Below are 16,651 nucleotides of genomic sequence, written 5' to 3' on the forward strand. Positions count from 1 at the left end.
TCAGCCTTCATGACCAGTCCACCAGACCACTCTACTGAGGGAGCACATCCCCATGCTAGACCTTGAAGGCCCCACTAGACCTTAGAAGGCCTGATGTCTTAGCACAAACAGGTGTACCCTAGTGGTGTCAATTGTGGGTTAACCTTGAAGGCCTGTCCACCACAATCCATACTGAAGTTCATCTCCAGCCTTGCGGGCAGGCCTACGAAGCAGCACACCCTAGAGCAACAGTGATCCAGTCGCTGTGACTCTGTCACTGAGGTCACATGAACCTTGAGCAGGTTAGGGCGGTGCGAACGGTGTGACCGCACTGGGTACCTATTTCGGGTGGGTGCGTAGTGTTTGCAAGTATATTATGGTTTAAACAAAACTTGCTGCCTCCTTCCTGGCCTCCAGCAATTTTCAGAAACAATAAAAATGTCATGATAACTTTGGTGATTAATGTTGTTCCTAGAGAGAGATCAGAGTTTTGTCTAGTGGAAGGGTTGACTCCTGGAAAGGTAGCACAGAGGGTTAATGTGCCTGCTGAAAAGAACATGTACCATGCAGATCACAAAGTGCACTGCTTTAATGGGGGGACCATGATGAATGGTCATTTAATGTCAGCTGTAGACGATGGATCCCTGAACAGTGTCATGTATGTGCATGTTTGCATTGTGCTGAGGGGATTACCAGGTAATTATTCACGCAGCTCTCTAATGGATGTCACATGCGGTTTTTCTGAGTCCCCAGATAGATCATGCAGTCTGTGTGTTCTCTTTTGTACTGCCAGTCACTGCCAGTCACCGGTGTATTCAACTGTGTAGCCTTGGACCGTGTCATGTATGTGCATGTAACTTGCATGATCGAGGTAACTATTAGCGGCGATACTACGTGTCTCTCGCACCTTTTTCAAGTGCTCGCCGTCCTTTTTCCCCAGCAACCTCCCCTCCCCAGGGGCTGCAATCTGAGGGATAGCCCCGGGCGCCACAAGCTCTAGCTACGCCTCTGGCCATAATTTCACCTTTACATTCTGTCACCCATTCATTCTTTCATCTATCATTCAGTCTTTCACCTTTTCATCCACCCATCCATATCCAAACCTATGCATCCATCTCCATCCATCATCTATGTAGTCATTCCTTCCTTTCACTCATCCATCCTTTCACTCATTCATGCATCCTTTCAGTCATTCATCTGTTCAGCCTCCCTTTCTCTCCATCCATTGTTGCACTTCATACATACATCCTCCCTTTCACCCATCCATTCATCCTTTCAGTCAGACATCCAAACATTCTTCCATTCATCCATCCATCCAACCACTCATCCATCTATCCACTCATCATTCATCCGTGCTTTTACTCATGTGTCCATCCATCCACCCTCCCTTTCACTCATCCATATAGCATCGTGTGCACCACACAATGTTACTACAAACAACATACATCTACTCCACTACAAACAAAACTAAAATAATAAAACACAATGACATTTACAACGCCAATAGCTCTAAATTTCACAAATGTGTGACCGATTGCATTGCAAATGCTTGTTCAATTAGCATGGACACAAAAATATAGGCCCAGACTGGCAAAATGCCAACAAGGTTGTATGAATCTAACCAAACATGCACTGTTATTCAGCTTACTGTGCAAGCTATATGTGTGTGAATATCACTTTGTAACATATTCATTATACAAAAGCCCAAAAATCTTAGTTCCCCGTTATAATTAATACCTTGCTGTATCTCATTGCCTTTTTTAACCTTCACCCTTTAATCTTTCACCCAATTTGATCCTGTTTTCCTCATATTTTAGCTTTTGCAGTTGATTCCATTTTTTTTTCATTCTTCTGTCTATTTCGTAATGATTCCATATGTTCCAGCAAATATGTTCCTTGCTTTCACTGTGTACATTAACTTAACTGTCCTTTATATCAAGTTTCATTATTTGTATTTATCGCGCTTTCTGTCTTTCTCTGTTTTTGCAGCAATGACCCACTGCAATATTAGACAACTTCCAGGTGATTTATAGCCAGAGCTGAGTTTGGCATCCAGTTGAATCGTGAATCAGTTGCATCCGCCTGCCCGTATGGAGTTTCGTTTCCGAGATGTGCCGAAGAGCAGCCAGATGGAGTTTCGTTTTCCGAGAAGTGCCGAAGAGCAGGGGATACACTATACGATGGGGGTGACTGGTGAGTGGGCGTGTAGGAACTTTGGTTGTGATATTTCAGTGTTTCTACACGCGCCTCTGACCATGATCTTTTACTGTGTTTTCATGCACCTTTTTAATGCAGATTTATATGGCGCGAACTCGACCCGAAGGTGGAGCGCTTTACGTGAGCGTTAGTCACACCTTTGACGGATATGCACACAAATCTTGATAATGGTGGGTACACAAGTAGGTATGAGCATGAACTTTGAGTGTGCATTCACACACCTGTGATGGCTCGTGGCTTTATTGTACACCTCTCAGGATGATCTTTTGAGGCATATGCTCACGCCTCTGCCATGGTTAATGAGCACGAATGCGCGTGCCACTGATGCTCTGTGAGTGTGTATGCACGCACCCGTGACGGCTATGTTCATGTTCAAAGGTTGCGTGCATCAGGCCATAATCCTGTCGCTCCTGGCAGTGCAGATTAGTGCGCTCAGCACATGCTGGCATGGAAACAGGGCGTAGTGCCCCAGAGGCCTCTGTAACTGACGCACAAATCGCAGAAATGAAACCTATGCGAACAAAACGAATGCAGTTGCCGGACGTCTCTTCTTTGAATTCTGGGAATACCTACAGTTATTGTCCGACGTGTTTGTCCAGCTTTGGGTGAAGCCAGAGTATAAATAGGCTGAAGGAAGACTAGTGTGAGGGAAAGGACGGTGTCGAGAAGTTAGCCCTTGGGAAGTGCGGAGCCATCTGAAAAGGAAAGGAAGAATATTAGAGAACAAGCGGTGAGTAAATAGTAGGTGTAATTTGTCGGTGGAGGCAGGGACGTATTTGGTTGGATCACTGAATAAGGTGTGCAGAAATATCGGAATACAAAAATATTGTGTCAAAAATATTGTTTATGAGAATATCCACCAAAAATAACTTTTTTATCGACTTTAAAATAGGATATTTTAAAAAAATGAGCTTTTTAAAATTCGAACATCATTTTTCGGGAATTTAAAGTATATATTTTTTAATTGTACATATATATAGCTATATATATCTATATATCTATATATATAGATTACCTACTGGCGGTCGCCAGTAGGTAGTTATAGTTAGGACCACGTTTCCATAGGAAATCCGCAACATTCTATTTTGAATAACTTTGGCGCCGGTCGACGAATCCTCGCGAATTTTTCAAAATAGGTGGGGCGCTACGCTCCGCTCCTACCCTGAAAGTCTCGGGGGGATTCGTCAAGCGGGGGCTGAGATAAAAGTGGGGTCCCAAAACGCGTTTTTCCCATGCATTTTTCCATAGGACCTTTAGACACAGCTACAGCCCGAACGGCTGAACAGAATTACTTGAAATTTGGCAGAGAGGTAGCCATAAGGTCAAGGAAGTGCCTTTTGCAGGTCTGGTGTAAATCTGTTCAGTATTTCCGGAGAAAATAGCATTTAAAAGCATATATATATCTATATGCGCGCAGGGTGCGCGCACCGTGCGAGCACCGTGCGAGCACCCTAACGTGCGCAAGCGTAATTCTGATTGGTGGTTACATGTTAGTCAACGTTCGAATCGGTCGAAATCAGGAAGTGTCGGCCGCCATTTTGTTTGTTTTCAGTGCGAGAGTGAAAAAGGAAGGTGGCGAACGTGAAAAGGGGGCAGGGTAGAGAGTTCCTGACCCCCTAGCCTTTGTCAGGGGGTCCCTGAAGGACCCCGAAGGCAAAAAAAAAATTTTTTTTTTTTAAAAATCGCGGGGGTGCGCGCACAGTGCGCGCACCCTGAAAAACACCCAAAAAAAAAAATTTTTTTACAAAAAAAAAAATAATAATTCGCAGGGTGAAAACCAAAAAAAAAAAAAATAATAATTTTTAATACGTAGTTTATTGTAAAATAAATATATAAAAAAAATAATACATAAATAAATTAGCATTTAAAAAACCGTACAAATTCACTGAAAAAACCATAGGTTTCACACACGTTATAGTTAGGAATTAGCATTTAAAAAAGCTTGCAAATTCACTTAAAAAACCATAGGTTTCACACATGTTATAGTTAGCTGGACATTTCACTCATAAAAAACCAATGAAATTCCCCCGTTATAGTTACTGCAGGAAACTATAACTCACGCGACCGCAATCCTCTGCTGATGACGTCAGATATTACATCACTGATGACATATGTGTCTTTCTGAAAAATAAATATTTGTAATATATGTATAGCTAAAGATTAATGGAAGAAGACATGGGTAAATAAGTGTCTAAATACAGTATTAGCATCAGCAGAGGATTACGGTCGCGTGAGTTATAGTTGCCTGCAGTAACTATAACGGGGGAATTTCATTGGTTTTTTATGAGTGAAATGTCCAGCTAACTATAACATGTGTGAAACCTATGGTTTTTTAAGTGAATATATATATAGATAGATAGATATATTCACACACACATTATCTACAACTCACCCCTTTCCCATGTACTACCTATACCCTTCAATATTACCTCATTTATAAAATTGAAATTATTGCAGTAAATAAAACACTTATGACTTCAGAAATTATATTATAAGCCAGAACAAAGTGCAAGGTACAGTGGTGAGTTATAGTTAATGTAGTGTGGCGAGTGAGGTGAGAAGTCTGTTTATGGAAGTGCATGAGTGATATTTATTGAAAGGTGGCGCGTAAGTATAAATGTGTGTTATAAGTATGATTTACAGTAATATGAAAGTGGCGTGTAAATGATAATTTCAAAAGGTCACTAAAGCAATGAATTTGTTATGCTTGTGTAGTTTAAGGTGTGTTTGGCACAAGTGCATAGGTGGTCCATAAATCATAGAATTAAGCGATAACTATAACTGTAGAATTTCTAATGTTTGTAGAGTGTAATTTGAGTTTGTATACCACACATAAATAAAGATTTCCTAACTATAATCTTTGTTTTTGTGAATTTCACTGTTTATTACAATGTTAGTAACAATTTTGTAATATTCATCCAGTTTAGTTTAGTGGAGTGGAGTGTTATTATGTGGAGTGGGGTACAATATAGTGGTGTAAAATGATGTGAAATGTAGCCTGGAACAGTATATTGTGGTATAGTGAAGTGAAGTATGAGGTATAGTGGAGTAATGTATAGTGGAATGCCATACAGCGAAGTGGCATAGAGTGGAGCCGCAAAGAGTTGAGTGAAGTACAGCCAAAAAGGATACTATAGAGTGGCATTTATTGGCGTGGCATAGAGTGTAGTGGTGTACAGTGCAGTGGTCTACAGTAGGATAGCAAACAGTGGAGATTGGTAAAGTGGATCGGCGTCCTGTATATATTTCAGAGTGTTTTTGCATACACTAGTGGTGTAGAGTGTAATGTATCATGGACTGAAATAGTGTACAGTGGAGTGACATACAGTGGAGTGTGGTGCAGTGGAGTTGCGTAAACATAAATAGTGTATACTGGAGTAGGGTATACTGGAGTGCTAAAGAGTGAAGTGATATAAAGCTGAGTGGTGTACAGTAGGCTTACATAAAGTGGATTGAGGTACAGTGTAGTGTTGTAAAGTTAAATTGCATAAAATGGAGTGCCGTATATTGGAGTGCCATACAGTGCAGTGGTGTCGAGTGGTATATTGTAGACTACATTGAGGTACAGTGTAATACAGTACAGTCCAATAGCGTATAGTGGAGTAGCATAAACTATAGTGCGATAGAGTGGAATACCGTATAATTTAGTAGTGTTTAGTGTAATAAAGTTGAGTTTAGTGACATTCACTGTGTAAATGTAGACAGAGTGCTATATAGTGGAGAAGCATATATTACAGTTGCGTCCAACTCAATCGGGTTAATTATTGAAGCGTAGAGTGAAGTCACGTACAGTAAAAAGTGGTTTAGTGGAGTGGCGCAGAATGTACTCTTGTAAAGCGAAATAGAATACAGGTGATTGTATTACAGTACAGTGGCATATAGTGCATTTCAGTACATTGCAGTGGCGTAGAGTGTAGCAGCGGAGACTGGAATAGAGTACACTCCGGTAGTGTACCATCATGTGGAGAGTTGGGGAATAGCATGTAGTGGAATAGAGTAAATTGGAGTAGGGTACAGTGGGATAGCGTCAAGTTGCGAGCAGTACAGTTTAGGGGCTTTCAGTAAATTGGCATACATGACAGTGTAATAGAATACAGTGGTGAACAGTATAATAGCATAGAGTATAGTGGTGTACATTGCAATTGTGTTCAGTCCAGTTGGGTCGAATAGAGTGGAGTAACATACAGTGGGTTAGTGTACTATGTAGTGACGTATACTGTAGTGGTGTAGCATACCTTAAATTCTGTACAGCAGGGTGCTGTAAACTAAACAGTTAGACAGTGGAGTGGCGTAAAGTGGAGGGTGTTAATTTAAAAAAATGTAACGTTAAAGTGTGCCCAAAGGCGGAAATGTTTTTTCACCAAAATATATACTATAATATGTAAATGTGGTGAGATTCCCAAAAGGTGGTGAAATTCAATGTATGTTGCTTAATTTATTTCATTATGTGTATTGCAAAATCTGTCATTCGGATTTGGTTAAAACTTGGCTGGATTAGATATTGTGTTGTGCAGATGCTTATTTTGGGTAGTGCAGGTAAGTAGTGTAACTGCTATAGAACTTTTAATTTATTTCAAGTTTATGAGATCAGTTTACGCTGTATGTTTGCGAAATATGGGTGTATATCTCTGTACTACCAAGGTACATAGTGATGCCAAATCACTAGCTACTTGGCAAATGACTGCCTTAACATGTGTTCAAGGCAGGCATGTTGTTTTCTCGTATTCTGAGTTACGCCTTCGGATATAGATAAGTAATTGGTTTGATATTTTTTCCTTACCTATTAACAGTTTAATAAAGTTGAAATAGGTTTTGCAAAATATTTATAATTTTCTTTATTTTTTTTGTATGAACAGGGTGTTGCACGGTACTACTGCGGAATACACAAAATTATTTGTAAGGGTACTATTGTTATTTCAAAATTTCTCTATTTTTTTGGAGCACTCTACGGGCAACAGCATTTTATTTTAAGTAGTGCAGTAATTTTTAGTAATTAATACGCTACTCTGTACCCTTATTTCAGCATATTTAGATATGCTATAATTGGAAAAAACACTTTAGCACACTATATTTACAAAATGTACGAAGCATTTTTGTGATGGGAAAGGACCAATCGGGATGTTTCGACCGCAAAAATGCTTTTACATATGGGCAAAAGACAAATTGTGATTGAGTAATGCATTATCGAATCGCAATTTGTGTCTGCAATTCGCCATTTGAAAGGGGCGTGTTTAGGGCGTTCCTTCCAAATACCAAATCTGAATGGGGTCTGTGAATGTTTTGAGACCAGATCACGGTCTCAAAACATTCATATTTTACCAACTCCTTGAAGGAGGTGCTAAGCCATCCACAAATAGGAAGGGGTTCCCAAGGGACCCCTAATCCTTTGAGAATGGAAAACAAATATTTGTTAAGAGCAGATAATAGTCCCACGGACCAATGACTGTATTTATATATATATATATATATATATATATATATATATATATATATATATATATATATATATCCACCTTCTTAAATTTCGCTAAGAAGACCCAAGCCACTTGCAATGTCGGGCCACGGCGGGAAAGCGACTCCCAATTTATCCACCAACTATCGTTACGGCGTTTTCACAAAAACAATGCCATGGCCACAAAATTTCATCTCAGCGTGCTTTTATTCCAACGGTCTTTGTCACTCTAGAGTGACAAAGACCGTTGGAATAAAAGCACGCTGAGATGAAATTTTGTGGCCATGGCATCGTTTTTGTGAAAACGCCGTAACGATAGTTGGTGGATATATATATATATATATATATATATATATATATATATATATACACTCATATATTCACTGAAAAAACAAAGATTAAACTAACATTATCTATTCTGTTGGGGTGTATATATATATATATTATTTTTTTTTACAACAAACTTTAGCCGCACACAGAAATCCTTCTATTGCAATGATATTTAATTTCAAAACAGAGCCCGTCTGTCAAACTGACGCGTTTCGGCCAGCAAGTGACAAAGGCCGTGCTGGCCGAAACGCATCGGTTTGACAGACTGGCTCTGTTTAGAAATTTAATATCATTGGAATAGAAGGATTTCTGTGTGCGGCTAAAGTTTGTTGTAAAATTGATTCAGGCCATTGGTCCGGCACATAGCCTGCACCCGCTGCTGAGCGCTCCGGCTTCTGACCACATTGTCTGCCGATATATATATATAAGGAGAGTGTTGTAATGCCAAATAAAGCGTAAATCTATTCCTGAAACAAGAGGCGTCAGTTTTCCTTTCTGTTGATATATATATATATATATATATATATATATATGTAATTCATCTGAGATACCATGCTAATCAGGCCATTCATCTCCAAATTGAGGCTCAGCCAATATAGCTCTATCCTGGAGGCCACTCTGGTCAAATACTGTTTTTTACTGAACCAAAGACTGTCAGCACAGCTTCGGAAATGGAAGTAGGGCCTCATACCAGAACTTTGGATGTTGACACCGGGCAGTCTTACGTACGCATGAGCGTGCACTAGTGTGTGCATGTATGGCGCGTTGGTGCATTGGTGCATAGAAACCTGCTTCTAACTTTCCTCTTCCTTTTGCAGGTGTTTTCAGGTTTACAGAGCCATCCCGCAGGAGTCTGCCTAATAACAATGGTAATGGGAATCTACGCATTGCTTGGCCTACTTTTTCTTGCATCAGGATTGGCAGCGGGTAAGGGTCACCATCTTATCATCCTCTTCTAAGACTTGAAGGTAAACCATATGATTTCCTATAGAGGACCTTGTGTCTGAAGGGCAAAGCAGGCTGCGGCAGAGTCATTTATATGTAGCGCCTTGGAGATGACTGACTCGTCCTTAGGTCCCCAACCTTGTAGAGGAACTCTGATTTGTTTTTGGGCATGATAGGTGTGTGCCCTGAAGCACCAGAAGTACTAACATTTCTCAACTAAAAAAATACAATACAAATAGTCATAATCATAAAACAAAGCTTTATTTGGTTGATAGAAAACCATCAAAGCATTCATACTTAAATATATTTTCATAAAAGCATTACTTAATGGATTATAAACAACTAAATCAATTCGATGGTTCTTGTGAATATGTACCGACAATGCAAAAAAACATGATCAATGCAGCATCATGCAACCATATACTGGCCTGGGAAAACAATCCAAATTAATTTAGGAAACAAAGTTAAAACAATAAAACAGGAAAAGTTTCCAATAGAAACAATTCACAAAAACAGTTGAGTAACAGTACATCAGATATATCAATCTCATGATACCATAAAAAAGGACAGCAAATATCAATGGGATTCCAGCCGCCTGCCCAAGCAAAATAAAAAAAGCTTTATTCAGTTCTTCTTTTTCTATTTTTTTTATCTCTTTTCCTTTTTCCTTTCTCCCATTTCAATCCATCAAAGTGTTCATAATCCATACATTTGGACTATTTTATTCTTAATTAAAATATTAATTAGAAAAATTCCGTATAGATAACTTCGTAAATATATAATAGCTTTAAAATGGCAAATAAAGCGAGAAAAGTGCAAAAATGTAATTGCGTAAGTTAATAGTCAAATTTGAAGTGCTAAAAGATTGACTATTTTTCCTAAACAGAGCTTCCCATACTATACTTTAACTCCAAAGTCATATTAACAATCACTTGCTAATAGCCTGAGTTACAAACGTCTAAGTGCCTAATCGAGAAATTTAACAAGAAGCGACTTATAGCAAAAACTATTAGATCAGACATATCGGTCTTCAAGATTCTATAAGCATCCCGATATTGTATTTTCCCTAAATTCAAGCATATTGGTCGTATTCACCTCCTGAGGATTTGATAATAATCAGTGCAGAAGAACAAAATATGTTCCTCGGATTCTTGTACTAAGTCACATGCAGGGCATATTACTGATGCTAAATCAATGGCCTGGTGTCTAGAAGTCCTTAAGAATAGGCAACCCAGTCGAAACCTGACAAACAGACTGTTTGCTAAGGGGGGTGAGATCAGATCCAAAAAAAGGTTCATACTTGGGACAAAGCTTAAAACATAAAACCTGAGTTGTTAAGCAGCCAGCAGGAGTGACCCACAGCCGCAGCCAGTACATTATAGATTTAAGCTAAGCCACATCCCCAATTCTCTTCATCCCTAGATCGAAAAATAATGGGGTTATGGGAGTGGTAACTGGTACAGAGACAAGGGATCCAACAAAGATATTTTCACACACCTTCAATTTGTGGGTATTAATGTAGCCCCAAATCTCAGCACCATAAAGTGTGGCGCTTTGGGCTTTGGCAAGGTAGACCTCCAATGCAGGGGTCAGCGGCCATATCCGTGACTATTTATAAAATCTCAATATTGCCTTGGACTTGTGGCATAAAGTAAGGTAGCTTTGGTTGAGGTGCCGCTCCCATTCGAGGGAGTCAGTCAGCCTTATCCCCAAATAGGCACTTGCCAAACAATCTTTCCCCAAAATTGGGTTCAAACTCTTGAAAAGCTACAAACGTAACCTAGCCTTTTTTTGAAATTATACCAGGTAAATATTTAACTGTTCAATTTTCTGTGCTAAAAACTAACATAGAAACTTTACTCAAATACATTTCTACTTTTAACTCTCAACATCCTTATCTGTGCGGCCTTTCATTTACAAATATATCATAACACATATTGCGACCACTTTGTTAATAGGGGTTTGTGCAGGACAGTGAATTATAGAGGCAATCGTGATTGATGCCTGAGAGTTTTGAACCACAATTTAGAAGCGCAGCAATGATGGCTGCACATCACAATTTAAAACCATAGCTGCCAAGTTTTCAGATTGCTTATGTGTAACATTTCTATGGATACATTGTGCATATAAGTGACATTCAAAAGCCAAATGTGTGACACTTCCAGTGACCCGATCTCACTAGTAAATCAAAGCAGTGAAGATCAGAAATTAACAATTTCCCCACATAACTGATAGCTGAGCGCCCATTTGTAAAGCGCACATTGATGACATTTAAAAACATCCACAAAATGCCAGAGCTGACAGTTTTTAACAAAACGTTCCATCCTGTCTGTGCATCACTTCAAGAAAGATATGAAGAAAGCTATCTTTCTGAGACTGGAACAAAATACCTGGATGTTACATAAATATCATTGGAGAAGGTATTCTAAATCTGAGCTTTCTCCCTGGGATCAGAATCTGCCCTACAGGTTGAAACTAGAGGGTCAAATTTACTAACATTTCATGCAAGGCAGGGCAGCAAGCAGAGTTGTTGCGCTGGGTTGCGTGAAACGGAGAGATATCAGAAATGCACCATATCAACTAAGATATGGCGCACTTCTGCTCCCTCCTTGTGCTGGTGCACTTGAGCCTGCCTAGCGCCAACGCAGATGCCCTTGCACCGTGCTGCAAAGGTGCCTTCATTACAAGCAGGATAGTTTTTTGTGCAGGAAGGGCTACCTGCACAAAAACAGTCCTTAAAGTCATTTTATTTTTTCTATGTTTAACAAAGAATGCATCACACATAGAACAAGCATTGGCATAGCCAATAGGTCTGCCTTTGGGACATTATAAGTGTTTATCTATGCAACAGTTGATGTTGCACCAAGGATATTGTGCTGCATGATTAAATACTTATCAGGTCCCAAAGGTGAGACCTATTGGCTATGCCAATGCTTGTTTTAATTTATCATTCTTGATTTTAGGGCATGGTAGGCTCTCTGACGGTAGGGAGTTGTTGAATCTGTGGTGAGGTCGTGTTGTTCAAATTATTTCCTCCATTATCTCGACAGTAGATGTCCTGAGCTCTATCTGCAGCACTGTCTGGCCTTAGTTGGCGTAGGGATCTGGAGGGCAGTATTTAGTGATTTTGTGCACTTATCTAGGATTGTTTAAACTGCTTGGGGCACTTTGCTGACTGTAGACAAGAGTGATATGCAATTAAAGTTACAATTAGTTTACTCTGGCCCACGAACTTTCATTGAGCCTCCTCCATCAATCTCATTCTTATGTCAATTGTGGCTACGCTGGTCTCAATCACAGTCTCATGCAAGTCCAGGGTTTCATCTTCCATCTTCATTGAGTGTAATGATGTGTTGGCAATGGCATCTATAGTTCTACACACTGATCTCATCAATGAAATCACGGGCTGCACGGGGGGTCTTGTGTGGCTTGCTACACTACCTGTGATCCTCTTTGTTAATTTTTAAGCTCTGTAAGATTATTTTGGAGTAATTTTAAATATCTGGTGGCTGGGCAATGTGTTCCTCAAGGGTGATTCGCAGAAGGGGCGAAGTACAAAGATGCAAATGTGTATTTTGTTTATGTCATCATTTCTATATGGAATCCTATGTTGAGGAATTCGGCTCAGGAGGATGCTGCACAATCTCTCAGCCAGGACAAGTTTATGAGGCTGAGGATTGATTTGTTGCACTGTTGATTAGGCGATGAGCTTGTGATGTTAAACTTTTGTACTTGACTACTTGTTGGAAGGGCCTAGTGTATATAAGCCTAGACAATCTCAGTTTTCTTGTTCCTTGGCCTTTTTACTTATCTACTATTGTGGTGCCATGGGTATACTGGTTTGGGTTCACCTCAATGTCTAGACTACTAGTCCCTTGAGGGAACTGGGTTGGATTTTTGTTGTAGTTCTCCCACATAGTTTACTGCAAGATTTCCATTGAGGATGTATGTTTCGCTCAATTCTATAAAGATTTCAGCTTTTTCTTTGAAGTAGAAAGTTACTATATGCTTCTGTTCTTACCATGATTCTGTAACGGTCTCTTGATTTCATTGATTGAGGTGATAAAAACACTCTGGCTTTCATCTGGTAATGTTGGCAATATGTCAATCGAGTCCTTTGCCGTTCTTCAATGGTCTTGTACTTTAGTAGGGGTTAACAAGAGAGTTTGGTATTCTTCTTGAAACCTTTCAACATGCGGCTGGGTTTATGCTATACCATGTTTTGTAAGCACAAGTGCTTTTGGGGCTGTAAACGATCTATGGTAATGGAAGTGAGTGGTTCTTTCCAAGAGTTCTAAGCAGGCACATGGTGTTAAAATTTCAAATTGCACTATGATAAGATCAAAACAAGGACTGGCAAATCCAACTGGTCTGGCTTGTGTTAGCTTAATATGTACTTTGTTGTTGGTTGTACGATGTGTAGCATGTTTGGATGTAGAAATTGAAATCTCACATACAGGTACCTATTTGCAAACAGACCACACATGTAGGAAAATATACACACGTACAGACATGAGTGCAGTCAGACCACACATGCATTCATGTGCGCAGATGTGGGTGAATGGATATGTGCTTTGGTGAAGGTGGATGATTGGCACCTGGAGATGGATGCATAGGTATGCTTTTGGAACAGTGGATAAATGTATGTAGATCGAGGTGCCAAAACACCTTTGTTGCAACATCGGTGGGAATGTGGAAACGTTGTAATAAGCATAAATGGCATTTTTAGAGAAAATACATATTTTCATGCAAGATAACCTTTTGCTCAACATTACTATTGGTGTGTAAACACCAGAAAGAGCACAAATAATATTTAGGTGCAACATCATATTTAGTTGCTTGTAGTGCATGACAGATGGAGCAGAACACAATGTAACTGTATCTTAGAAATTTGGGAGGAAATACTCAAGTAATTAAAAAGTTTTGAGAGATAGGCAGTGCGGTTTTTCTGATGTTGGTAATGGACTCTAGGTGGTCCTCCAGGAGGTTACAATCTTCCCCTTTCTGTGTAAAATACGTCAAATATGATTTTAAGTGAATGGGTAAGGGATTGGCTGAGTTATTTCACCAGTGTTTTGATGCCCAAGCCAGTAACTCAAACGGCAATCAGACATCCTGAATTTTGGAGGACTCTCCTACTGCCTTGACACTTTTATCAACTTTAAATGTACCCTAGTTTTTAGGGACAGGAGGGACTGAGCATGATTATCAGCACTGTAACATTACACATGCTCACTTCCACTGGTGCCTCCAGTAATTTTGAGTTCCAGACTGTTTAGACTTCTCACCCTAATACCCCCCATGTCTGTTGAGAAATCTTGGCTGTTGTGTTGTTTCTCTTTGCCATGACTGGCAATCTCTGCAAAAGAGGGGCAAATGCCATGAGACCCCTTCTGATAGCCTACAGGTCCTTCCAGTTGGAGGAATCCCTCTTCTCCAAGTTCAAGTGATGTCTGCTCAGTGACCTTCTGCAGTCCATCCTGACATATTCGCTTCCTCCTAAAGCTCTTGTCCACGATTGTGCATATGCTAATCACTGGTCACCAAGAGGAGGTCCACATTCCTCTCACGTACATCATTTTAACAGACACCCCACTTACAGTAACCACAAACTTCAAATCACTTGACAACGTCACACTAAACAGTAACCTAGAATATCTGAAAAACCTCCCAGGTCGCACCCAGGTCACGAACCTGATGAAAACAGAGATACAGGACAAGAACTGAGAAGACAAGTAAGCAATATTCTTCTTCTATGGCCACAACTTCTGGAACAATCTATACCATCATTCAAGACTTGACACCACACTTTGGCGCTTGAGGAAAACTAAACACCTTCTTATCTAGACATATCAGCCCAGAGCGTGGATGCCTCAAGTAAACGTCAACGGTTTGTAAGTACATTTGGTTCAGACTATACTCAAGTTTTACACCAAGGCCTTTGTAAATACTAGACCATCTCCCTGTGTCCTTGATCTAGCAGCACATAATCCATTTACTATGTAACATGCACCAAATACATTGAATACAATAAAATTATATTCTGGGCGATGAAACAAGCCCAAAAAGGGTAAGAGTGTTTCATGCACTTTTCCCTAGCCCTACAGTCTGCCAAGCTTGTCACTCTCTCCTTTCCTTCCAGAAATCCTGGAATGAACAAAGAATTCAGGATTCAGTATCCTCAACCATGTCACAACACAGCCCCATCCCGCCAGGGGCCTAGAAAGCTGGTGACACATTAAAACAAACACTCATGCATTATTGGGTCTAAAACGTTGGCAGCATACACCATGGGATTAGACAATGTCATGCGCTGTCCCATACGGTTAGCGAAAGAGACCCTCACTCATGTGCCATTTCAACAGGTCCACTAGTAATCCATAGAAATGAGAGGGTGTGCAAATGGCAGATCCAAAAACCCAAGTCTCCTCCCACTTTTGGGCTGTGAAGGTAAATAAATATATGGAGGGGGGGAGGGAGCAGGAATGACCATGTTGGTTTATCAAAAGTACTAAGCACACACCAAAACAGGCACAGAGAATGCATGGACACAAAGAAAGAATACCCATGAATACACCGACGTGCACACTGTAACCACAGAAGAAGACCAACAGTGGAGCCCTTACCATGCGAAACCCACAACTAACAACAAACAGTATACTAGTTTAAGCACTCAGCTGCACCAATAGGCCATGTAAATAAAAAGAACACACTGGACACAAAACACGTAAACATAAACCCCAGGTTCATGGCTTGGGTATATGGCAGGAACTGAATGACGAGTTAAGTCCTAAAAGTGCCATAAATTACAAGTTTGGGGAATGTGAGACCTGAATGCCCATCAGCTGTACATTAGTAACATTTTTGTGCAAGCACACATTGATCGCCCACTGCACATGTCAATACTATTATGTTTGATAATATGTTTTATTCAACTCAACATGTAAAAAAAAGAGAAAAAGAATGACTAAGTGGCCAATAATAGGCTGTGTTACTTTAAAGGACTTAAGGGGGAAAGGCAGTGTTACCAGTCGGGCTTCGTGCACGCTTCCTGGCGTTGAACATAAGCACAGGACTACATGTCCCAGCATGCAGTGCGATGGATATCGCGTGGTTTGCCTGCCCAGGAAGTTGTGAAACCAATCAGAGAACTCGTTTTGGTATATAGTCACACAGGTCCTTGTATCAGGTGCTTGACCTTCCCTTCCGAGGATCACGCTCCCTTGTTCGAGACCCTGGAGAGTTTAGTCACTGTTTTCCGTTTAACGGAGGACTTTGCTTACACTGCATTTCCTGTTACCCCCTGAGAGCCCCGAAGTTCGGCTCTCGTCTTATCCTCCCAAAATACCCCACCCTTGGAGACTGGAACTTGCCTTCGCTACGCAGCCTGAGAACCTCTATTCCCGCCTTCACATTATTGCCTCACCTGCCAGGAATGAAATCGGCTCCGTAGCAGCGAGAGGCTCACACGCTCCCGCAGCGTTTCTTTTTTTTTTCACGGCATCTTTATCGACGAAAGCCTTCAGAGCCTAGGATCCCTCTGAACAAAGTCTCCACATCCAGTTAAGTCTTCCTTTTGGAGTACGTTACTTCCTTATTTTTGGATTCCCAGAATATCGCTGTTTGAACTTGGTTACTTCATTTTTGTATTGAATCCTTTCAATTCAAGTTAGCGCTGATGAGCGCGTTATTGACTTTAAGGATTTGGGCTCATAGCGATAGCAGAGA

General features: G+C 40.4%; 1 protein-coding gene across 1 annotated transcript in view; it reads left to right on the plus strand.

Moving 5' to 3' along the window:
- The first annotated feature begins 2,621 nt into the window (after nt 1-2,621).
- Nucleotides 2,622-16,651, plus strand: part of LOC146810454 (galectin-3-binding protein-like) — a 36,762-nt gene continuing 22,732 nt past the window's right edge. The window contains exons 1-2 of the mRNA XM_085617462.1: nt 2,622-2,926; nt 8,797-8,905. Coding sequence (XP_085473588.1) covers nt 8,845-8,905 — 61 coding nt within the window. The 5' untranslated portion in view covers nt 2,622-2,926; nt 8,797-8,844. The remainder of the gene's footprint in view (nt 2,927-8,796; nt 8,906-16,651) is intronic.

The sequence above is a fragment of the Triturus cristatus genome, chromosome 7 (assembly GCF_964204655.1).
Source record: "Triturus cristatus chromosome 7, aTriCri1.1, whole genome shotgun sequence".
Lineage (NCBI taxonomy): Eukaryota > Metazoa > Chordata > Amphibia > Caudata > Salamandridae > Triturus > Triturus cristatus.